The 25,396-nt window shown below is 41.5% G+C and overlaps 1 protein-coding gene across 3 annotated transcripts in view; it reads left to right on the top strand.

Moving 5' to 3' along the window:
• Nucleotides 1-55: 55 nt before the first annotated feature.
• The window catches only part of RBKS (ribokinase), an 87,585-nt gene continuing 62,244 nt past the window's right edge, over nucleotides 56-25,396 (top strand). Inside the window, exons 1-2 of one of the 3 annotated variants that reach the window (XM_039238421.1) lie at nucleotides 56-434; nucleotides 17,381-17,513. In XM_039238421.1, coding sequence (XP_039094352.1) covers nucleotides 346-434; nucleotides 17,381-17,513 — 222 coding nt within the window. In that variant the 5' untranslated portion in view covers nucleotides 56-345. The remainder of the gene's footprint in view (nucleotides 435-17,380; nucleotides 17,514-25,396) is intronic. The other 2 variants (XM_039238418.1, XM_039238419.1) reach the window with 2 other exon arrangements.

Genomic DNA, 25,396 nt, shown 5'->3' with positions numbered 1-25,396 from the left:
CCGAGCGGCGTGCGCGCCCCCGGACGCACCGAGCCGGGCACTCAGAAAGGCGTCCCCGCAGTGCCTGAAAGGTCCTTACTCTGCGCGGGCCTCGTGGGTGGCGTGTGGCGTGGAGCCTGGAACTCTCAGAAGCGCCCTGTTACTAGAGGCGGTGCGAGGAGACCATCCCGGAAAAAACGGAGGGCAGCTGGAGGGGTGGGGTTATTTCGGGCAGTCAGGTGGGCGACCCGCAGAGGCGTCTGAAAGGCCCGCGTCGTTAGGGAGCGTAGGAGCGGCATTTCTGGTTACGGGGTCGGGCAAAGGGCAAAGGTCACCCTCCAGTGTGGAGAGCACCTCCTTTTGGCCATGGAGGCATCAGGGGAACCCGGCCGGCAGTGGCAGGAGGAGGTGGCGGCGGTGGTAGTGGTGGGCTCCTGCATGACTGACCTGGTCAGGTTAGTGCGACTCAGGGTACGGAGCCTGCGGTCGCGGGAGGGGGCGGACTGTGCGTGGCTCCGGGGCTTCGGCGATAGTGCTCGCTTTTGGGGTGAGCTACAGGTTTCCCTAGCCCGCCGCCTGCCTTACTGACGCCGAAGAGGCAGAATTTGGGTTTGTAAAGGTAACTCTTAGGTCAGGGAACGTAGAGGCCAGGGTGCAGTGAAATCTCTTCCTGTTACTAGAAGCCCTGGAAAGACCTGTCCCTGTTTGCTTGACCAGGCTGCTGAACGTGGCCTCTGCCTAGCCTAAGTAACTTTGGTTAAGTCATTTCATCTCCCAGAACGCGCCTACCTCCCAGGGTTGTTGGAAGGACTAAGTGAAGGAAAGTGTTCTTTGTATATACAGTGACATTAACCAGGTTAGATATTATTCGTCTAAACTTGAATGAATGGAGCAGAGGTCAAAAGGCGATCAGTCACCTTTCACCATATTGATTGTTGGCATTCCTGCAATAGTTCATATTTACACCTTGCCTTTTAGTATTATATGTATCAGTATATGGAATATCTTATGACAGCCCAAGAGTGAATCAAAAACCCATAAACACAGTGTTTACAACCATTAAATAAAAATCATCCGATCATGAAAACATGCTAAATGAAGATAGGATGGAGAGAGTCTTCAAATTTTTCATTATTTAAAATGAAAATGGTGGAGTACCTGGCTGGTTTATTCCTTAGAGCACGCTACTCTTGATCTTTGGGTTGTCAGTGCAGGCCCCACCTTGGGGATACAGCCTACTCAAAAAAAATAATGAAAGGAAGAAAAAAAAAGAAAAAATGGTTTTTCTGATTATAAAAACAATACATGTTCATTGTTTTAAAAAATCAGATATTCCAAGAATATCCTACAATTCAGATTGCTTCCATTTAACATTTTTGTGAAGAGCTTTTCAGATATATTTTTTACATTATAAAGATTAAAAACAGGCATACTACAGTAAGACCGTATCCATCCTGCAACCTTCCTTTTCCAAACAATAGCAGATAGCCTGGAGATTAATAAAACAGGCCTTGGGACAATCAAAATAAGTCACCAAATCTCTCCACCATCTATGTTTTGTTTAGAAAATAGTTCTAGAGTCTACATAACCAATTTAGTCTTTCACTGCTTAAAATGTTTATAAACTAAGTCATCAAATTTCCAAGAGTAGAAAGGGAGAGACTGCTAGGGGCAGATACAGCAATTGACAAAAATCATACCTTTATTTTATGTTGTTAATTTATTTTGAGAGAGAGAGAGAGAGTACAGGAAGGGCAGAAAGAGAGGGAGAGAGAATCCCAAGCAGGCTCTGCACCATCAGAGGTCTCAATGCTCAAAAATGGTGAAATCATGACCAGCTGAAACCAGAAGTCAGAAGCTTAACTAACTGAGCCACCCAGGGGCCCCCAAAAACCAATACTTGTATAGGTGCAGTGGCAGAAGAATAAGAAAGCTAAACAATTTTCCCATGCACCCTACATGAGTAAGTGTCAGGGTCAAGATTCAGAGCCACTTTCTTCGTGACCTAAGAGATTTCTGTGAAGCTTGACCATCAGATAATAAAGATAATTATACTTTATAAAAAGTGCTCTTCATACTTTGGAGAGGGTGGAGTGTCAAAGGCATCTGTCATCTCATGTTAGCATCAGTCAGGATTTTATAATCTTTTTTTAAGAGCTAGAGGAATTATTTATCCCAGCCCTTCAGTTCGTAAAGGAGTAAAGTGAGGTCCAGAGAAGAAACTTATGTTGTATATAACCTTTCTAATTTCCCTCATCATTTTCTTTCTTTCATAAAATAACCAGGTTTCTACTCTTCCCATGAATCACCAGTAAAAATTTCATTCCCTTAGAGACTATTCTCATGACTTTTCTGCAAACTTTTTATGGTTTCTGATTACTCCTGCATCTGAAGACCTTTACAAAATACCTGAGTATAGAATTTCATTTAAACCTTACATCTGTGATAGACTTGGCCCAACTTTGATAGTTATGGTACTTATCACCATTGTGTTAGTTTCCTATGGCTGCTGTAACAAATTAACACAAACTTCGTGGCTTAAAAAATACAAATGTAATTCGGTTGTGGAAGTCGTAAGTCTTGACACCGAGCTCACTGAGCTAATTCCAGGTGTCTGTAGGGCTGCGTTCCTAACTAGAGGCTCCAAGGAAAATCTGTTTTCTTGCATTTTCCAGCTTCTAGAGGCTGCCCACATTCCTTGGCTCATGGCCCCTTGCAACATCTTCAAAGCAAGCAATGGTCAGTCAAGTCTTTCTCACATGGCATCAGTCCGAGGTTCCCTTTCTGCCTCCCCTTCTACATTATAAGAACCCTTGTGATTATATTGGACCCGAATGGATAGTTTAGGATAACGTCCTTATTTTAAGTTAGCTTCTCAGCAATCTTAATTTCCCTTGCCATGTAACATAACATTCACAAGTTCTGGGGTTTAGGATATGAACGTCTTTGGGGCAAGGTGGGAGGGGAACAGTGGGGACATTATTCTGCCTACCACATTGATTAAGCTTAAAGTCAAAAAATCTTATAATACTTAGAGCTTGGGGGATCATGGAAACCCATCAGTCCACCCTCCACATTTAACAGGTGAGGCAACTAAGAGAGCTTAGAGGACTCACCCCAACTCACACAGCCAGTTAATGGCACAAGGAACATTAGACCCCATGTTGCCAAGCTTTATCCTTCCATTATATCATTCTCCCTCTAACTCTGGCTGATACTGATTACCCTTTGCATCTATGGTTCACTCGAAAGCTTGTAGTCTCTGCATTCATTGTTTACTTTGTTAAGCTGGTGAAGAACAACTAGGGATTTATAATTTTCAAATCTGAACATAGTATCTTCATGATGGTTTCTTACTTTATTAGTTTAACTGGAGCCAACCTGGACCCCCATGCATATACTGTAGAATCACTTGAGAAATAAAACTTCTTCAGTAACTAAGCCCTCTTTGGACGGTGTCCAAGTCCAACTTACTTTGTATATTACATTACTGTGTGCCAGACACTGCTAATTTAATCAATGAGCTACTTTTTTCATGTCTGATTTCAGTTTCCTATGAATAGTAAGCTCTGTGTACTAATAATTTTAAAATATCATTAGCTCATCCAACATGGTAAACGACGAACATTATTTAATACCCACCTATGTTTATCATTATTCTCTTCTTGAACAGTCATGTCTGAAGTTCCACAATGCAAAGAGAAATCAAGCTTGTTCTTGTGGAAAATTAAGTCAGACTTCCTCCAAAGACAGATTTCCGTGAAAACCCACTAACAAATGAATGTTTTTAGACATTAGGCTTAGAGATCTTTGTTAATCACGCTTTCACTGATAACCTATTTCTTATGACATGAATTCACTCATTTTTTAAATTGTTCATTCAACAAATACTTTATATGAAGTCAGATACTTGACTAAGTGCAGAGGATGCAGCGATGAAAAACACAGCCAAAAACCCCTGTCTCATGGAGCTTACTTTTTTTTTTTTAAAGTAGGCACCACAGTCCATCCGCCAATGTGGGGGCTTGAACTCATAACCCTGAAATTAAGAGTTGTGTGTCATACTGACTGAGCCAGCCAGGTACCCCTCAGGGAGCTTACATTCCAATGAAAAAGACAGTAGTAGTAGAAATAAGTAAAATGCATAGTATGTTTGGTAAATGCTAAGGAGGAAAATAAAGCATGAAAGGGAGCTGGAAGTAGTAATTATTCTAGATCATTGCCCACAGAAAGCCTCACTGAGAAGGTGATTTTGAGTAAAAACTTATAGGAAAGGAAGAAAGCTGTACAGATACCCAGGGGAATAGCATATGCAAAGGCCCTAGGGTGGGAGCATACCTCTTATGACCAGTGACCAACAAGGAGTCCTGTGTGGCTGAAGAAGGAAAAACGGAAGAGGAGAGGGTAATTAATGATTAAAGGATGTTGGGTCATACCCTGAATAAGATGAGAAGCCATTGGAGGATCAGCAAAGAGATGACCTAATATGATATGTATTTTAATATCATCACTGTGGAGGCTATGTGAGAATAGACTGAAGGAAGGCAAGGGCAAAGGGAAGACCAGTTCAGAGTCAGTTACAAGAATCCAGGTGAGAAATGATGGTAGCTTGAAAGCAGTGCAAATGGGAAGAAATGAGCATCTTTTGATTATATTTTGAAGTCAGAGCTGACAGGATTTGCTGAGGACTAGAGATAGGTCAAGGATTATTCCCAACTTCTGTGGCCTTTGCAAGTGGAAAGGGAAGCTGACCTTTGCTGAGATGTAGAAGATTATAAGCAGAGCCAGCTGGGTACGGAGAGGGCCGTATCTGGAGCTCAGGGTGGATGTGTGAGATTTGGCGTGCCTGTTAGACATCCAACTGAGACCATCAAGAAGACAGATACAGGAGTTTGGAGTTCAGAGGGTAGGTCCAGCTGGAAATATTAATTTGAGAGTCATCAGTGTATTGATGATTTTTGAGGCCATGAGGCAGGATGAGATCACTGAGGGTCTGAGCTCCGAGGGCACTCCCAACATGTAGAGCATACGTTTTTTACATAATTTATCTCCTGTCTCCAGTCTCTCCATACCCCTAAAACTTGCTTTGAGACAAGTTTAATACAAACCCATGTTTACATTTCCATGGCAATAGACTATGATGTCAGCTAAAACCCTATGCTATCCTTTACATGCTCCAATTAAAAATGATGGCTTGAGAGATAAGGTTCATGTTCAACCAAGCATCTAAATTTAATCCTTGGCAAGTCAGGAAATGATTGCTTAATTCTCAAAAGATTTTAATTGGATGGCAGAATAGGTGAATTTAGAAGCTTTTCAATCCAAAATGGATGAAATGTTGGACCTGGATTACTTAGAGAAAGAAAAAAAAAAGGCCAAAACGTATGGCATACCTAGAAAAGGTTATGTGGTGTTTTAACATATTACAATAACCTCTGACCTGCATTCCCTCTTGAAACCTCAGAAACCTCTTGACTTGTCATATACCTCTCTTTTGCATCACATTTTCAGTAAAGTAAAACCCAGAGGGATGTTGATCTGAGGAATACCCTGCATTCCCAATATTAGAGCAATAGAATGTCCTTTATTATTCCTTCTGCTCCTGAAATTGGTCTTGAAAGTTGCTTATCAGTTACCAAAATTGGTATTTTGGTAAATGTTTCTGTCTACCAAATACCCTAACATCAGAAGAAATCATTCGTGGGAAATTTGCTAACTCTGGTCCCTTCGAGAGAAACATCTATTACAACGTAAACTACGTGTGACAGAGCCAGCCCACTTACCATGTGGAATTACCAAGAAGTCCCTTTAGTAATCCATTCCTTTGTCAGCTCTCCATGCCCTAGTGTCTGTATTCTAGGTTTTCGTGATGAATGTCGCTCCGGAATTTTGGTTACTTGTGTATAGTATTCAAAGACTGAGACGGGGGTGCCTGGGTGGCTTAGTCGGTTAAGCGTCCAACTTTGACTTAGGTCATGATCTTGCAGTTCATGGGTTTGAGCCCTGCATCAGGCTCTGTGCTGACTGCCAGCTCAGAGCCTGGAGCCTGTTTCAGAGTCTGGGACTCCCTCTTTCTCTGACCCTCCCCTGCTCACGCTGTCTCTCTCTCTCCTAGAAATAAATTTAAAAAAATAAATAAAAAAAATAAAAAAAAAAGACTGAGACAGTCCTGAGTGCTAGAGATACTGCAGTTAGTAAAACATGGTCATTGCTCCTGAAGGCAGACACAAAGGTGGATCATTGTAGTGTAATGTGGTAGGTGCCTCAGGTTCTACAGGAGCCTATGGAAAAGTGCCTAGATGGGAGGCCTCCTGGGCCAAGTTTTAGAAAATAAGCAGGAGTGCCTGGGTGGCTCAGTCAGTTAAGCATCCAACTTTTGATTGCAGCTCAGATCGTAATCTCGCGATTTGTGAGATGGAACCCTCGTTGGACTCTGCGCTAACCATTCAGAGCCTGGTTGGGATTCTCTCTCTCCCTCTCTGCCTCTCCCCCACTAGCGCGCACAGATGCATTTTCTCTTTTTTTTTTTTAAAAAAAAAAGAAAAGAAGCAGGTTCTAACCCAGCAAAAAAGAGGAGGGGAATAAGTACACTGTGGCCAGCTGGGATAACACACAGAAGTAAATCACAGGTGTGGGTATACACAGGATGTGCTGGGGACAGCAGCTACTGGGTCTAGAGTGTCAGGTGTAAGATATAAAGGGTGCCTGGGTGGCTCAGCTGGTTAAGTGTCCGACTTCAGCTCGGGTCATGGTCTCATGGTTCATGAGTTCAAGCCCCACACTGGGCTCTCTGATGTCAGCACAGAGCCTTCTTGGGATTCTCTCTCTCCTCTCTCTGTCCCTCCCCCACTGTCTCAAAATAAATAAACAAGCTTTAAGAAAAAAAATAAAAGATAAAAGGAAGGACTCCTCAGCCATGCTGAGGTGATTGGATTTTATTCTGTAGGCCCTGGGAACCAGCAAAGGGCCCAAAGTACAGAAACAACATGGTCAGATCTGTATTTCCTGTAGCTCACTTGCTGTCAAAGTGAGGATAATCCCCATCCTAATCCATCTCACAAATGTATTGTAAAGCTCGAGTATAATCCATTCTTGATTATTCGTGATGATGGGAATGTGGGAGAAGCATGAGCACCACAAACCAAAAATAGTAGATAAGTTAAAATTTTTAATAATTGATTCCAGGATACATTATTTTTTGTACGCTGATTTATCTTTCTAATTATATTTCGCTTAGGATAAAATTAATTCATTTGTATTCCTTTAACCTACACCAGCAGATGGCAGGAAGAAATAGCCTAGATAATTACAATGTGGTGACAGAAGTCATTTTGAAATTTAAAGTTTACTATAATTAATTGGCAAAATAGAAAATAAAATACCGGTTGTGTAGTTATTCATCACTATTCATACTTCGCTTGTCTTCTTCACTGAAGTAAAATGTTTTCCATCAGGAACTTTGATCAGTGCTTTAGCGTCACCAGTTCCTTCTCTGCTCTATTTTTCTGCATCCTGATTTACCCACACACCTTATGCCACCCTGCAGTTGTCCAGTCCCCACTCGCTAATCCCCCATCCACACACATTATCACTCCTGCCCTCTCCTCTTGCAGGTGCTAGCTCCAGCATTAGCTCCTTCTGTACCTCTCTATCCAGGCTTCTTTTTTTTTTTTTTTTTTGTTTGTTTGTTTGTTTGTTTTCTATCCAGGCTTCTATTCTTTCTTCAGAACGTTGCTCAGACGGGAGTAAGGAAGTCTATGTATAATTGCTCAAAAAGATTAGTTGGCATCAGGTGGCATTTTAATCTTTAAATATGCTTTTCCTACTTGACCTATTAGGCTCTCCTGGTGCCATCTGTACTCAGTCTTCAGTCCTGTACGAGAGACATGAAAGAGGGTGTGGCCCCTTTTTGTTTCTGACCATATTCCTGTTTAATAAATGGTTTACCTTTCTCCTTGGGCTACATGTACACAGCACTTTTGCCCTGCTCTCGCCTCATCGCATGACTTATGTACAGAGGCATCTGTCATCCCAACTATTTGTAGAAGTGTCTTTTAAAGTATAGATCATTCATTTAAAAATATTTACTTCTGACCATGATGGAGTGACTAGTACCAGACTTACTGGTACCATAAACACCTAGAAAATGGGGTATATAATGGATAAGATAAATGAAGCAGCTGTTACAGATACTGGACAACAGGCATGCTATCCAGTAAAGAAAGGAAACAAACAGGTTAGTCCTGGAGGCACATTACTGACCATGGCACAGAGAGAAGAAACTCAGGGGAAGCATGGCAAGTATCAGTGAGGTGAGAAAACGAAGTTCATAGCTTAGGGAGACGAAGATGGCTAGAATTTTTGTGAACATGTACTGATGAGGAAGGAACTGAACAGGGAAAGGTCCAAAAATCTGCATAGGAGTCCCCTTGAGTCTAAATACTAAATGGACATACATAGAGAGAAACTCCACAAAGCCAGGCCATTACTGGAGAGCTTTAAGCTGAACATTTCCCAGGTACTGCATTCTTTTCGGCCAGAAACATTATTGAACCCCTGGAGCATTCAGTAGAGATCCCAGAAGGACAACTTAGTAAAAGGGGTAAACTTGCCCTAAAGTAAAGACTACTCCAAACTCTTCCTAACAAATCACAAAAACAATCCTTAAAAGGATCAAACATGGGGCGCCCGGGTGGCTTAGTCGGTTAAGCGTCCGACTTTCGCTCAGGTCATGATCTCGCGGTTCGTGGGTTCGAGCCCCGCGTCAGGCTCTGTGCTGACTGCCAGCTCAGAGCCTGGAGCCTGTTTCAGAGTCACTCCCTCTCTCTCTGACCCTCCCCTGCTCATGCTGTCTCTCTCTCTCCTAGAAATAAATAAATAAAACATTTAAAAAAAAAAAAAAAGGATCAAACAAATCCACAAATTACTTAGCTGCCCCTAAAAAGCAAAGTCCAACCTTTTGGAAAAACACAACAGATTAAGACACTCAACAGTATAACATTTGAAATGTTCAGGCTCCAATCAAAAATCAATAGTCATGCAAAGAATCAAGAAAATGTAATCCATAACCAAGGGGGAAAAAATCAGTCAGAATTGACATAGAGAAATGGCAGGGATGGTGGAATTAGCAGAAAGGGATTTTAAAAGAACCATTAATTGCTCAGTGATTTAAAGAAAAACATGAATATAGTGAGGAGAAAAGTGGAAGATATATAAAAGAACCAAAAAGAAGTTCAAAAATTGAAAAATTCATTTGATGGGCTTATCAGCAGAGTAGACATTGCAAAAGAAAGGATCAGTGTACTTGAAGACAGTAAGAGAGCATCTAAACTGAAGCATAAAGAGGAAAATGACCAAACAAAATGTACAGAGCCTCTGTGATAGGAGACAAGGAGTCTATCATTTGTGTAATTGGAGTCTAAGTAGAGAAAGAGCTTGAAGAATATTTCAAAACATATTTGAAGAAATAATGGCTGAATTTTTTTCAAATTTCATGAAAACTATAAATGTATAGATCTAAGAATTGCAATGAACCCCAACCAGGATAAGCATACTGCAAACAACAAAACACATCGTAATCACATTCCTGCAAACCAATTAGAAACTCTTAAAAGTCTCAGAAGCAGATATTACATATATAACAGGACAAAGATTGAAGTCAGGCTTCTTGTCAGAAACAACGCAAGCCAGAAAAAAAAAATGAAATCTTTCAAGTGCTTGAAAAATGAACTGTCGATACAGAATTCTGTATCTTTCCAATATGAAAGGGAAATAAAGACAAAAACAATAGCTGAGAGAACTTATCACCAGAAACTCACACTGCAATAAATATTGAAGTTCTTTAGGTGGAACCAAAATGATACTAGATGGAAACTCAGATCGACCCAAAGGAATGAAGAGCCCAGAAATGGCAAGTACAAAGACTTACTTCTCCTATTTCTTAATCTCTCTAAAAGGCAATTGGTAGAGGCGCCTGGGCGGCTCAGTCGGTTAAGCCTCCAACTTCAGCTCAGGTCATGATCTCACGGTTTGGTTCGTGGGTTCAAGCCCCGGGTCAGGCCTCCGCTGACAGCTAGCTCAGAGCCTGGAGCCTGTTTCAGATTCTGTATCATCCTCTCTCTCTGACCCTCCCCTGCTCGTGCTGTCTCTCTCTCTCTCAGAAATAAAACATTAAAAATTTTTTTAAATAAATAAAAGGCAATTGGCAGTTTAAGGAAAAACAACAAGCACAGTATTGTAAGGTTTGTATCATATAGAAATAAAATATGTAACAGTAATAGCATGAAGATTACGAAGAGAAATGAAAAAACACAATTGTAAATTACACTTATAAGTAAAGTGGTATAGTAATGTTTGAAACTAAGCTGTGCTAAGTTAAAAATAGAAAACTTTGAAAAATAGAAAAAAGGGAGGGGCGCCTGACTGGCTCCGGTGGTAGAGCATCCAACTCCTAAGCATCTCAGGGTTGTGAGTTTGAGCCACACATCAGGTGTAGAGATTACTTAAAAATAAAATCTTGTAAAAAATAGACAAAAGGGAGTTAATAACACATCAGTAGTGAACATGAAATGGAATACAATTAATCCAAAAGAAGATGAGTATTATGTCCGATAGTGATACTGATCTGAAGAAAATCTTTGGAAATCAATGCTCCATGAATGTTCTCACGTTTCTGCATGATCAGGACTTTCTGAGCCAAGATCTCTAGCACCAGGATTAAAGACTGTTTCAATGGCAAACCTTGCAAGTCCAAGACCTCTGGAGAGATTTAGGAACTTCTACATTTATTTACATTCTGGAGATTGTAAATCTGGAGACCTCACTGCTCCCCTGAGAGGATCCATTTACATTGCAATGCAAAGGTTACTAGGTCGTGTTTTCTCCTCCTCCTCCTCCCCCTCCCCCACCCCAGGGAGGAGGAGGGGCAGTAGCTGTATTGGCTCCTATATGAACTCCCAATAATTCATTATTTGGAAGTTCCTCTCATGTCACCCTGGGGGAGATTGGGACATGGAGAACTAATGCAATTGTGAGTAATTAAAAAGCTGTCTGTGATCCAGAAACAGAGTATTCTTTGTCGGAATGAATATGTACATAACAAAAATTGGGAATAGGGACCTCTCCTGTAAGGCGGTCTGGGAAGACCTCTCTGAGGAGGAAACACCTGAGCAGAGATGGGAAGGAAGGAAGGAAGGAAGCCACGTAAGAACCGAATACAGGAGACCATAACATACTCTCTACATTGGTTCTCCCAGTGCCTAGAATACTTTGTCACACATCAGCAAAATTTAAATAAGGTTCAAGAATATGACATTCTGAAAGGCTGGCTGCATGTGGCCAATATTCTTCATATGTATCCTATAAATTCAAGAATAGCTACATCTTCAGGTAAAATTACTCTTTAGCCACAGACTGGTTTACTAGGAAAAGATAGGATTAGTAGCCAAAATCAGTTTTTAAAAAAAAGCAGTTTCAAGCATAATTCAGCTTTCATTCCCTTAAATAAATCCTATGTCTGCAAATTTAGGGTTAGGAGTCACATAATGAAGTTTTGGTTGGTAGGCTAAGTTCTTTTTACAGAGCTAAAAAGAGCTATCACTAAGTTGGTTTGGAAATGACTCTCATTTCTGTAAATGCAACCCACACAAATACTGAGAAGAACAGATACACTTGAAGAATACAGGCGGTAGGAATAATAAATGAGTGTAATGAATTTTAATTGGGCAATAATAGTACAATCCCCTATTATAGAGGCATACAGTGTGTCAGAAGTTTGCAGCCAAAAGACAAAAGGATGGAACAGAAAAAGCCAAAAAGCAACATATTCCTTGACTTTTGGCTGGAGCCCGTATAGAGTGACCTCTTTGGTCAAAAGACTGCTCATCCCTGTTTCACCGGGTCATTCCTTCCTTTGGCATGAATCATCTCTGAGAATCTGTAACAAACACATCATTGTCAAGAAGCTAAAAGCAATTGATTAGTTGTTCTGATAACACCTGTCGGTGAAATAACTCAGCGCACAAAACCCAGGCATGTAAGGAGTTGACAAGTATTATTAAACCTGTTTTGCAAGAGAAGAAGCTGGTTCAAAGAGGGAAGAGCTGTCAAAGGTAATACAATCAGCAAGTGGCTCAGGCCTGCTGCCTCGAACAGGGCTCTAACCACGTGGCCTCAAGGCGAGAAGACTGAGTGGCCATCTGTGAACATTTAGCAGTGTTGCCTCCTGTGCCACTTTAAAATGTGACATTTTTAAAGCTATGAATTTGTTTTCAATTCAAATTGATTTCTTAGGACGGGTTTTCTCCCTCATTGAGAAATTCGCACTATTCTTATTTTTAAATGGTAGCAACGGCATATTACTACCAGCACTGCTCCCTTTTTAGTTTCCTTTGAGCAATTTGTCTTTGGCACCCTGCTAAACCTCATATTTGAATTGGGGCGAATCTTAGCATTGCTTTCATCGAGGGGATGGTGCTTTGTGCAGACCCTTGCTTGAACCAGACGTTAATTTCATGATTTTTAAAATTTTTTTTAATGTTTTATTTATTTCTAGGAGAGAGAGACAGCGTGAGCAGGGGAGGGTCAGAGAGAGAGGGAGTCACAGACTCTGAAACAGGCTCCAGGCTCTGAGCTGGCAGTCAGCACAGAGCCCGACGCGGGGCTCGAACCCACGAACCGCGAGATCATGACCTAAGCGAAAGTCGGATGCTTAACCGACTAAGCCACCCAGGCACCCCTCATGATTTTTGATAAGGAAAGAGATAAGAAAGCCTAATTCAAGGTAAATTAGGATTTATAATTCAGAAATGCTTCTGCCTGTTGGCAACTGTAATTAACTTTCTAGTGCTCTCCACTCCCAATTCATTTACTCTTAAAAAAAAAAATCAATAAGCAGTAAACCGTCTTAGTTGGGGTTCAAGTGAAAGGGCACAAGACAAAAGCTTCAGCGCACATGAACTGTGCAGGTCTGTAATCCAGGGAGCAAGAAAAGCCGATACAAAGATGCCTGAGGTGTCCCAACTGGTTGCTTGATGCTGTAGGACAGCCTGGGGAACCGTAACAAAGAAACAGAAACCCTGGAATGGAAAGAATGGCATTGGGCAAGGCTCACTTGGGCAGGTTACACCTGTGAGAAGCCAGCTGGAGCCCAGAAAGAAGTGGTGGCCGGAAAAAGACGCAAGGACACCAAATGTATCTGAAGTCCTAACCAGTGGCTTCCCATAATGCACAAATATATTCTTGTTGCACTTACCTTTCTGCATGAACTTTTGCTCCCTCTCTCCACCCTCTCCATGGACGCTTGTCGTTAACATTTCATTTTCTGCACATTTACATGTCCTGTGAGAAGCCATACGTATATCTTTTTTTCTTTTTAAAAATCGTGAGTTGGGGAGGTCCCCTCTACTTGCTAGGTTCTGCCTGATTCATGAATCGCTTAACAAAGTCAATTTGATCTTAAAACACATAAATCAGATCATACTAATCTTGTGCTCTGACAGGTTTGTTTGTTTGTCTGTTTCATTCGTGTATTACTTGCATCAGGGTTAGGTCTTATTACATTGCCAGTAAGTTGATTTTGTCCTGTAGAGGTAAACTGGAAAACACGGATAGAACATTTGTTGAATAATGAAGGAGTGAAGGAATGATAGTATGAGTTCTAGTCACAGTTCCTGCTTAGAGGACAGGAGTGGCTGCTAATATTGGGAACGCAGTGGGTGAGGTCTGGTAAAACATGGAATTGTCACTGCGAGACATTTGAACATCCCTGCCTGTCTTCTTCCCCTTCAACACCTCCACGTCTGCAGTTCAGAAGTAAGAATGGATGCATTCTCTCTTACACTGGAGAGACAGAAAAGAGATGTAGGGGAGGAAAAACAATTTTCCCTCTACCCCTCTCAGTTACTGGTTGAGGCCTCGTGAATAAAAGATTAACAAGAGAAAAACAAATTTATTGGCCTGTATCCCGCAGGTACACCTGGGAGATACCCAGAGGAAAATGAGTAACTCCCCATGGTGATTAGGAATTCAGGATTCTTAATAGGGAAGGGGGAGGAAGGAACAAGGCCTCTTAGAGGGAGGGTAAATGACTTAGGAAAGATGAACTGGCCCTTAAGAGAACAAATAGATATGACAGTGTTTGTGACATTTGTCCTGGGTGTGGTGTTGACTTCTAGCATCCTCTCCTGTGACAGGAGTCCCTCTATGCTGGTTGATGAAACTCCTAGGGAGGGGATTCATGGCCATTGAGTCCTTTCAGAGGAGTGGTCTGTAGGCAGATAAGGGCAGTTCAGAGAAGGCCTCTCCCTTCGTTTCACATGCCTAATGCTCAACATAATATACCGAAGTGGCGTATTCGGGCAGCATGCCCTGTCCTCCAGTCGTATTTTGGGGTGGCATATTCTGCCACCCTTCAGAGACAAGGGAAGACTCACTTAAAAATTCAGTCAGTGGTTTATCTATACCATGGAATACTCCATGGCAATGAGAAAGAATGAAATCTGGCCATGTGCAGCAACATGGATGGACCTTGAGGGTGTTATGCTGAGCGAAATAAGTCAGGCAGAGAAGGACAAATACCATATGTTTGCACGTATAGGAGGATTAGGAGGAAGTTAACAGAGGACCATGGGGGAGAAGAAGGGGAGGAGAGGGAGGGAGGCAAACCATGAGAGACTCTTGAATGTTGAGAACAGAGTCCAGATGGGTATGGGGGGGAGGGGAAGGGAGGTGATGGGCATGGAGGAGGGCACTTGTTAGGATGAGCACTGGGTGTTATATGGAAACCAACTTGACAATAAACTATTTTAAAAAATAAATAAAATAAACTGCATTTCAGGAAAAAAATTCACTCAGTCAAATATTTTGTTAGCCCCATGCTAAGCGGCAAGCACTCTGGATAAAATGGAGACCATGACAGACTTGGTTCTTGTCCTCACACAGGGAAAGTCTGCAGTTAAAGGAAGGAAGAAAGAAGAGTAGGGCAAAGATGCAGAAAGAAAAGAGAAGGATTCCAAAGGAGTGGGAAACTTCAGTGATGGCTAAATCAGTACAGTGCTTGTGTTAATATAAGTTGTTTAGAAAGGAGTTTAAATCCTAGCCATCTGCTCTCACATCAAACACATACACACTATACCCCCAATTTCATTTCTCCGTCCCATATATATACATCCCAATAATCATCTGCTGATATATTTTTCATGATTTCCCACAGCCAATAAAAAAATATACGTGATTCAAACCAGTGAATTGTGACCCAGATCTAAGTATAAATATAGTGGAAGTCATAAGTTTCTTTACCGACAGTCTTACTAATTAAGTTATTTGGCCTGTTTTTAGCCACATTGGATATTTTTTTTTCTTTTTGAGGTTGTTATGCTGTTTGTAGCAGCATCAATAAGCCAAGAATTCACATAGTTACTCAGTCGCACAAATTACTCATCACTGCCTGTTCATAACAGAATCCTAAAATGTTTAAGATTTCTGATGCAAATCAAAATCTCATCATCACTTGTCATTGCTAAATTAAATGACAGGATAATAACATTACATTAAAACCATTTTTCTCTTGATTGAGTACCTTTTTCAGAAGTGAACCTTGTAGATGGATATTTTTTTTTCATCAGTACTATAAATGCATTTAGAATAGCAGATAAAAATAGAACTGAAAAGGGGAGGAGTGGAAAATAATGTTTTCAAATTATTGATGAGTCTCTTTTGAATCTCAAATAACCATATTAGACACTGCACTGCTAGGGAATGGAGTTGTTTAGCCCAGTTTATTGAGACTTTTCGAACTGCATAAAGGAAGTGCACAGGTTGAACTTGGTCGTTCTCAACAGTCACATGTTGTTGGCATCAGTCATCGGTCATTCCATTGCAAACAGGCTGTTAGTGACCTGTAGAAATTGGCATTGTTCTGTTACTCTAATATTTGGAATAAGATACTGGTTTCAAATAGATCACAGCCTAGGTGGGAAATGAATATAAATTGCAAATCTGCTAAGACAGAGTAAATTCTCCATCAGCTTACTGTCATGATCTGCTCCCTTGGCCTTTTTTTACCATCTAAAGCTAATTAACCTTTTTGGTCACACCTGCCATCCATCCCACTTCTTTGTGGTCACGTGGTCCTCATGCCACTGGAGCCCAACTTCTTCACGTGCCCAGGATTCTTTCCATTCTCAATCTTCTGTCCTTCAAAGATTTTGTTTCCTCCCATCTTCCACTTTAATGTTATGAAAATCAACCCCAGAGAAAACCTTTCACCCTGACTTTTTGTCTCCTTTAATACTCCCCTCATTAGGCAGTAACAGATCAGTAAAAAAAATCCTTAGCTCTTGGAGAAGTCCCTGAAGATGTAGACTGAAACAACATTGGCTAGGAGTTGACAATACTTGAATCTGGGTCGTGCATGCATAGGGGTAGGAAAGTTAATATGCTGTTTTCTCTAATTGTATATGTTTGAAATTTCCTATAGTAAAAATTTTAAACTAAACTTGGTTCTTTAGACTCCATTTTTTTAATAGATGCTGTTTTTGAGTCAGTGCATGAAATGGGTGGTATACAGGATGGACCAGAACACCTGATCCTGTCATCGAAATGCCCCACTTCCACCCCACCTGCGAGGAAAGAAGTATGATTCCTTAGTGCCTAGAATTGCAACTTCCCCCTTCTCCTTAGGCACTGAACATGGTTACCAGAATCCGGGTATACTTCCTACCTCTTGTTAAAGTGACCAGATCAATCTGTACAGAAACACACATTAACTTGGTCCCATTTATCAAGTCCCACTGTGAATAAAGGTCTGTGCTAGGCACTGAGAAGCAGGAATCTGAGGTTACCTCCCTCCAAAAGCTCCCCATCATGGAAAACAAAGGCATCTACGAACACCCTGGACGCAGTAGACACTAGGAACTGTCATCTAATGTGGAGCTACAGTAGCATGGCTGTGGGACTGTTGGGAAGTAAAGAATCCTGTAGCAGATGCATTCTGGAAGGTGATGCCAACTACTGAATGCTATCTCTTTTTGTATTCATTTTTTTAATGTTTGTTTATTTTTGAGAGAGAGAGAGAGAGAGAGCAAGGCAGGGGAGGGGCAGGAAGAGGAGACAGAGGATCTGAAATGGGCTCTGTGCTGACAGCAGAGAACCCGATGTGGGGCCTGAACTCATGAACTATGAAATCATGACCTGAGCTGAAGTCAGACACCTAACCAACCGAGCCACCCCGGTGCCCTGAATGTTATCTTAAAGGACAAGATAATCTCTGCTTCTGTTTGCATTTCTGATTGCTAAGACCAGAACTCCTTCAGAAAACCTTCCCTCTCTCATCAGAGGAACTTAAATTGATTGCAGATACCAATGTGCCTTTTTTTTTCTTTCTGTTTTTAATTTATGATAGCCTTACTTCTCGTCTGCCCAAGACTGGTGAAACTATCCATGGACATAAGTTTTTTATTGGCTTTGGAGGGAAAGGTGCCAACCAGTGTGTCCAAGCTGCTAGGCTTGGAGCAAAGACATCCATGGTGTGCAAGGTAAGTGTAACCTACAATGGAGAAGATCCTAGAGTCTGCTTTTAAGACTTGAGTTGATTGTTTTTATTTTTTAATGGTTTTAAAGTGGACAATTCAGTGCCATTTAATACATTCACAATGTTGTTGGACAACCACTATTCTCTTTAGTTCCAGAACATTTCTGTCTTTCCAAAGTAAAATTCCTTACCATTAAGCAGTTTCTCCCCATCTCCCCCCACCCCTACCCCCAGACCCTGACAACCACCAACCTGCATTCTGTCTGTGATTTCTCTACTTGGGTATTTCCTAGAAATGGAATCAGAGGATACATGACATTTTATGTCTGGCTTCTTTCACTTACCATAATATTTTCAAGGTCCATCTACCTTACAGCATATACTATTTTATTCCTTTTGTGGTGGGATAATATCCCATTGTATATACCATAATCTGTCTATCCATTTGTCTATTGATGGACACTTGAGCTGTTTCCGCCTTTTGACTATTGTGAACATGCTGTTGGAAACATGCATGTACATGTACTTGCTTGAGTATCTAGTTTGTTCTTTTTTTTTTTTTTTTTTGTAGTTCCTTGTTAAAGATTTAAATAGGAGAGGATAATCTTCCTTGTCCTTTAGATTGCTGTCTACCTCAGTGTGCTCTCTGGGAAGTAGCAGTCCTCAAATAACTTAATTCTGCATTTCTTTAACCTACCGGACTCCCAAGTGAAGGGTGAGAAGTGAGAGGAATTCGCTTGCCCCACTGAGTTTCTGTATACCAGCTTCAAAAATTAATCCTGTTTTTAGCAGTTTTCACTGCAACACAGCTTTTGAAAACTCGGTATAATAAGTGGTGATTCACTCGTGTAGCTCTTAAGTTGTTTCTTCTCATGCTAGCCCTTGGATCAGAAAGGAATCTGGGCTTTAATGAACTACCCATAGTTCTGTTTGCAGGTATGTAAGGAAATGATACATAAAATATAGTAGCCCCTATTTCTATCCATCCGTCTGAAATTGTTTGAAAATAAGACAAAATTGGCTGTCAAAGGTTCAGTGTTTGTGTGTTTAATGAAATGTTAAGATGCTTGCATCACTGGTGTAACACAAAAGATAGTTTACTTTAGGAAAGCTAGACTCAGTCTACACAGTAAAGGATAAGAGGAATCTGAGAAATTGAAAAGAATGAGCTCTCTCATGTGGGCTGGGTCATTTTTACCAGAATGTCTCTGAAATGTCATTTCCCAGTGCATGCAGCACTCTTCTCTCCACGGGAGTCTTTAAATGATGTACAAATGAGAAACGATTATCATTTCATCTGCTAATGAACTGCAGTTTTATTTCTAATTTATGATTAACACGATCTAATTCTCATCTGGCTGTTTGGTCAAAAACATCAAGTGAAGCACAAGACTCAAAGTAAGAAACTCTCATTTGCTAAGGTTGAACTCTTGATAGATTTTAAGTGTCAGTTAATCATCCATGAATTATTGATGACCCATTACGTGCTAGGAATTGTGGGGCGAGGAGAGGGAGCTGTAGGCCTGACCTATCCCGTATTTGATTAGAAATGAAGGGTTTGGGGAGTCTTCAGATGGTGCTGTCAACGGGGCCTTGAGAACTGGAAAAAGGACAATATTTCCTGGCTGGGAAAATGTGGACTGAGAATTAGTATTGGAAGCAAAGTACCAAAAATGGCTGCTCCGGGAAGAGAGGAGTTCCCTAGAGTGGAGCCGTAAAAGGAGAGATTAGAGAACCCCTCTTGGAAGCTTCATAAATGCTATTCATGTAGCCATGAAAGTCAAAATTGGATGTCCCCTGGGAGCTCATCCAACTCCAAGATTGAGATTGGTGTTATTTTGGGTCTGTTGAATTTGAGGCAAAGAGAAACGCAAAATAGAAATATTTGAGTTGTGGAAGTGAACTTGGGAAGTGAATCATGCAGCCATCAGGAGTGGATGTGAGAGGAATAGACAGCAGAGGGCTTTATTTGGGGAAATGTTACAGTTAGGAGTTTGATAAAGCAGTGGTGCTGTTTTATTCCGGTCTGTGTATGACGGTTTATGTTAACACCTGTGCAGTTTGGAAAGCGCTTTATATCCACTGTGCCCTTGATGCAGTCGTCTGCTGTCCAGCCCCACACTGGGCTTCAGCATGCGTGTCTGTACAGAGGGGATAAGAGAGCATGGCTTCAGCCAAAACCCATACAGGGTCCCTTTGCTTAGATAACCTGGAACCTTTAGATACAGATTTCTTCAGCTTAATGTTCTTAGACTTCTTTATATATCTATATATCTAGATATATCTGATATATTTGATAGAGGTGTAGATATATAGATATACATCTTTTTTTTAAGTATGCTTCATGCCCAGTGTGGATCCCAACACAGGGCTTGACCTCACAACTCTCAGATCAAGATCTGAACTGAGATCAAGAGTCGGACGCTTCACTGACTTAACAGTATTCTTAGACTTCTTTAAAAATATATATATCTTATGGGCTCCTGGTGGCTCAGTCAGTTGAGCATCCAACTTCAGCTCAGGTCATAATCTCACAGCTTGTGAGTTCAAGTCCCACCTCATGCTCTGTGCTGACAGCTCAGAGCCTGAAGCCTGCTTTGGTCTCTGTGTCTCCATCTCTCTATCTCTCTCTGCCCCGCCCCCCGCTTATGCTCTGTGTCTCTTTCTCAAAAATAAACAATAAAAAAATTTTTTTAAGAAAAATTGGGGCACCTAGGTGGCTCAGTCGGTTAAGTGTTTAACTTTGGTTCAGGTCATAATCTCACAGTTCGTGAGTTCAAACCTCACATCAGGCTCTGTGCTGACAGCTCAGAGCCTGGAGCTTGCTTCAGATTCTGTGTCTTTCTCTCTGCCCCTCCCCCACTCATACTATGTCTCCCTCTCTCTCTCAAAAATAATTTTTTTGAAAAGAAAAATACCTTTTATAGTAGAAGGTATCATTATCCATTAATCATGATATTTTTCTCATTGTAAAGTATATTCTTATTAAGCAAATTAGCCAACCTGCTGTATAACAGTTTTTTAAGGATGACAACTTTCAAGTGGAAACCAATATCATGACATTACTCCAGATAAAAATGAACAGATGGAACAAAAGAAAAACAGGAAGAAAATTTCCTACAGTTTTCTTAGCAACACTAACTTACCTTCTACTGCCCTGCAACAAACTAAAATTCATGCTCTGGTGAAGTAAGACTGTTTGATGGCACATGGAAAACATCTTATTTTGAGCTCAGGGGAATTATTTGCCAAGATACTGTGAGAAGGACTACTAAGCAAGAGTCCGTCAATATGCATCCAGCGAAACACATAATAATGAAACACTTAAGGTTGTTAAGAGTTGTACGGTCAGGACTCAACGGAGTCGTGGGCCCAAGGCCACAGTCGAAGGATAATTGGAAATTATATTTTCAGATAAAAAATCCAGGCAGATGTCAGAGAAAATGAAAGTCTTCTTGGCAGGGCAAAGAGCCTGTTAGAATACCTTTCATAGGACTTCACCCGATTTCTGTCAGTACTTCCCCCTCCACCATTCCACTGAAGATAAATGTTAGAGGAGGAAGTTGTTTCTAGATAGCCCAAACTGGCTGCTGAGGAGGACCGTGGTAGAATAAAGAGTTCAAGAAGTGGTGGCCCAGAATGAGCCCAAAGACCCGCTGCCTATTCACTGGAAAGGAGCCCTGAGCAGGCATGGGCTCAAATGACCCAGATCTCAAGTCAGCCAACTGGGAGGACCTTCAAGAAATTACCTGGTCTTGCTTTCTTCAAACATGACACTATCAAAACTCACTAGGTCCTCCTGGCTGGCTCATTTGGTAGAGCATGTGACTCTTGATCTTGGGGTCATGACTTTAAGCCCCATGTTGGGCATAAAGCTTACTTTAAAAAAAAAAAAAGAAGAAGAAAAAGGCGTGCACCTGGGTGGCTTAGTCAGTTGAACACCAACTTTGGTTCAGGTCATAATCTCAAGGTTCATGAGTTCGAGCCCCATGTCGGGCTCTGTGCTGACAGCCAAACCCGGGAGCCTGCTTCGGATCCTGTGTCTCCCTCTCTCTCTGCCCCTCCCCCACTTACTCTCTGTCTCTCAAAAATAAAATGAATATTTTTTTAAAAAATTTTTAACAAAAATAAAAAGAAAAGGAAAAAAAACTAATACAAACAGCTGTGTTTTCCCTGAGGAATGGGCAGATATTAAGCTCTGTGACAGAGGCAGTATATTAGAGCCATGCTATTCAAAGTCTGACTGGGGCACCTGGGTAGCTCAGTTGGTTAAGCGTCCCACTTCAGCTTAGGTCATGATCTCACGGTTCGTGGGTTCAAGCTCCACATCAGGCTCTGTGCTGACAGCTAGCTCAGAGCCTGGAGCCTGTCTTCAGATTCTGTGTCTCCCTCTCTCTCTGACCCTCCCCTGTTCACACTGTCTCTATCTCTCTCAAAAAAAAAAAAAAAAAAAACAAAGTCTGACCTTTAGGCTAGGCTGCAAACTGTCACTGGTCTAGACAGGACAGAAATTGAGAATAAACAATTAAAAATATTTATAGGAATTTGATGGAGGAATTTGATACCTGTTGAATATAATTGTAATAATAAATTAAGCCTTGTATTTTGTAGGATTTTATTTCTTACATTTTACGGAATTATTAATCTGAAATAGATTGAAAATGAAAAAAAAAAAAGCCTACACTACAGATGCCTTGAAAAGCAGTGTATTAGAGTACCCGTCATCTTAACCAAAAAAGGTGCCATTTCCATTAGATGTCTATGGGTCAGCTGATTGTGCAGTAAGGTTTCGTTTTCAAAGATCAAAAATTAGTCACCAGTCCTTTCCAGGTAATATAGAATGAAATGAAATTTGAGCTTTCCTGAGCTCTGCTATAGGACACCTGGCTAGAACTAATGGCTATATTGATTGGAATACTTGGCCATATGTCCAAACACAGGGTACCCTATGATCCTACCCAAATATGTCTCATATAGGAAAAATGGAAGAAATTATTGGATTACCACCAACCCACCTCCCCTCTCAGATAAGCAGGCCTCATAATGGTGATTATAACGTTAATTTTGTATGTTAAAGGCCATTATGAAGGTAAACACCCATTTAGATAGGATTTAAACCACCAGCTAGCTTACAACTGGAATTGTAATTGAGGTTTTGGTCCTCAAGGTTTTATGTACCTCAACTATATGTTGATGGATGAAATCACCAGATGTTTCTACTATTCGAGAATTCCAAGCAGCCCATTCCTCAACCATTTTGAAATGTGGATGTTTGTTACATGGTAATACTAACTGAAGTTTCCTTCCTCAGCATTAGGTCACGGTTCTGGACTGTGGAAGCCACTGACTGGCTCTCCCTCAATGGAGAGAGCCTTCTCGGTGGTAAGAGTAAAGGAAATCTCTCAGTACCCTTAGCTGGACAAAATGCTCTTGCTCTTTTGTTTTCCATGATTCTAATTTACATCTCTTTATAGCTGCATTATCCAAGATGGTAGCCACTAGCCACATGTGGCTAGATTTAAATGTAATTAAAATAAAAGTTTAAATTGAGTTGCTCAATCATACTCGCTGCATTTCAAGTGCCCCTTCTGGGCAGCACAGGTAAAGAACATTTCATCATTGCAGAAAGTTCTGTTCAGCTGCGTTACTCTACAATCTTCAGGGTAGAGCTGAGCCTGGGATTTCCTGAAGAGCATCTGGGGTTCTAGAATTGGCCTTAGCTTAAGTGCAAGTGATTGTAACTGCCGATGATCTGGCTTCTTTCACCTGGAACAGGCTCCCTCAGACTCTGGTTTTCCCAGAATCCTTCTGCCCAAAAGTGGTTTTCCAGAATCCTTTTACCCAAAAGTATTTCACTGCTAGTATCTGAAAGAGTGTAGGAGTGCCTTTAAGAAGGCTGTTGAGGAGCAAAACCTTGTGTAGAACCTTTTGGCAGCCACAGCTAGAATAGTCTGAGTGCCTATAGTCATATCCCTTTAAGAATGATAAGATAGGGGTACCTGGGTGGCTCAGTCGGCTAAGCATCTGACTTTGGCTCAGGTCATGATCTCACAGCTCATGAGTTTGAGCTCCGCATCGGGCTCTGTGCTGACAGCTCAGAGCCTAGTGCCTGCTTCAGATTCTGTGTCTCCCTCTCTCTGCCCCTCCCAACTCATGCGCACATGCTCTCTCTCTCTCAAAAATAAACATTTTTTTAAAAAATTAAAGAATGCTAAAAAAAAAAAAAAAATTAAAGAATGCTAAGATAGGCCCAAGAAAATGAATAGACAGGCAACTAAGATGACCAAATACTTATGAACCCACTTCACACACAGAGCTTGAGGAGGGATAAATCAGTGCTAAGCTAGTCTCCAATAAGCTTTAGGAAGGCTAGACCTTTAGGAAGATTGTTGAGGCAAACAACATAAGGGGCTATTTAATTAAATGTTTAATGGTATCTATTAGGAATGCTCTAGGAGTTCAGGAAATTAGAGCATCAAGAAGGGCTAGCATAGGGAAGGTAGGCCTTTAGTTGTGCTTGAAAATCAGGTGAGATTTGATTAGGTGGAGAGAGGAAGGGACTTCTTCATTCTCAGAAGGCAAGGAAATAGCCACGACCTCGTGTTCTAACACAGTCAAACGATCATATCAAGTTAACGGTGTCTTTCTACCGACCACTCCGTAGAAAGAAATCCAACTACTTTTGCCAAATAAGAGTGTTAGAAAGAGAAGCCAGCAAAGCAAGGGGGAGCGAGCCTAGCCGCGTGAAAAGGAGACTGGAGTCCACAAACCCAAGCGCAACAATCTTTGTAGTTTTACAATTACCTTGATCCCAGAGTTGGACCCTGATGGGCCCCTCGCCCCCAGCGGATTCTGCAGGCCACACTCCTCCATATTCCCACTTAGCTGACTTCCAACCTGGTGCCAGGCAGGACTGTGCTCTCAAAGCTTTACACACACTCGCAGCGAGGCTGGGGTCAAACATGGTAGTCCCCTAGAGCGCCTGCCGCCATCCCACCTGCACAGGGGCTGGTTTAATTGACCCGGCGGTAACCCGGGCACCGGGATGTCTGTGAGCTCCTTGGGAGCTCATGCACAGCGAGGGCTGAGAATTGGCTTCCCACCTGCTGGGGATAACTCACCCCGTCCCACTCTGCGTAGCCCAGGTGGGACCATTTGCGGCAAAATGTAAAGAATTTTAATTAGCTCGCTAATGGCAGAAACTAAAATTCAATTCCAAGTTTCCTGACTTCCATATGCACTATTTTGCCTCATGGCCAGGATACTTAGACGTCAAGTTCTCTTGCCAGGTTGATGGGCAAAATGTGACCGGGAAAACGGGGAAGACCCCAGAGACACCCATGAAGGTTCCTTTATGATAGTATTTCAAGTCCTTTTTATTTCAGGGACCTTCTGTTGGTATCATTCACTGTGATTTTCTAGGTAGCTGCGCTCAGCTGTCAGTGGTAGTCAATGCAGGACACCTGCTTGGGTTCAGCTCCTGTGACTCCTGGTTATCAGTGTCCAGTGACTGAGGAAGAGGCTTACATTGGAGTCAGAAGTAAGCACAGGGGATTGGAAGGTGTTCACTTCTTCTCTCAACCGTTTTTAAAGGGAGTCCAGCAGAATAAATGGTTGTGTAAGAGGTTCAAGGGTGGGGAAATCTGGAAAATGGCATTTTGTCAGGATTACATTGCACAAGGCATCTGTGCGACTCTAGCGCAGAAAGGAAAAAAGGCCTCGGATCTCTGTTGCCTTTTTGTCCACATTTCGCTGTGATACGTATGTCTACGACACAGACATCCTCCCTGGTGGCTCTACAGGAACCAACAGGATATGTGGTTACATTAAACAGCATTAGTTACACCATTAATGGAGATGTGATGTTTTTCTTATAATAGTAATACA

Source organism: Hyaena hyaena, unplaced genomic scaffold (assembly GCF_003009895.1).
Source record: "Hyaena hyaena isolate Hyena2069 unplaced genomic scaffold, ASM300989v1 scaffold_140, whole genome shotgun sequence".
NCBI classification, from domain to species: Eukaryota; Metazoa; Chordata; class Mammalia; order Carnivora; family Hyaenidae; genus Hyaena; species Hyaena hyaena.
The sequence above is the reverse complement of the archived record's forward strand: the minus strand, read 5'-3'. Positions and strand labels throughout refer to the sequence as shown.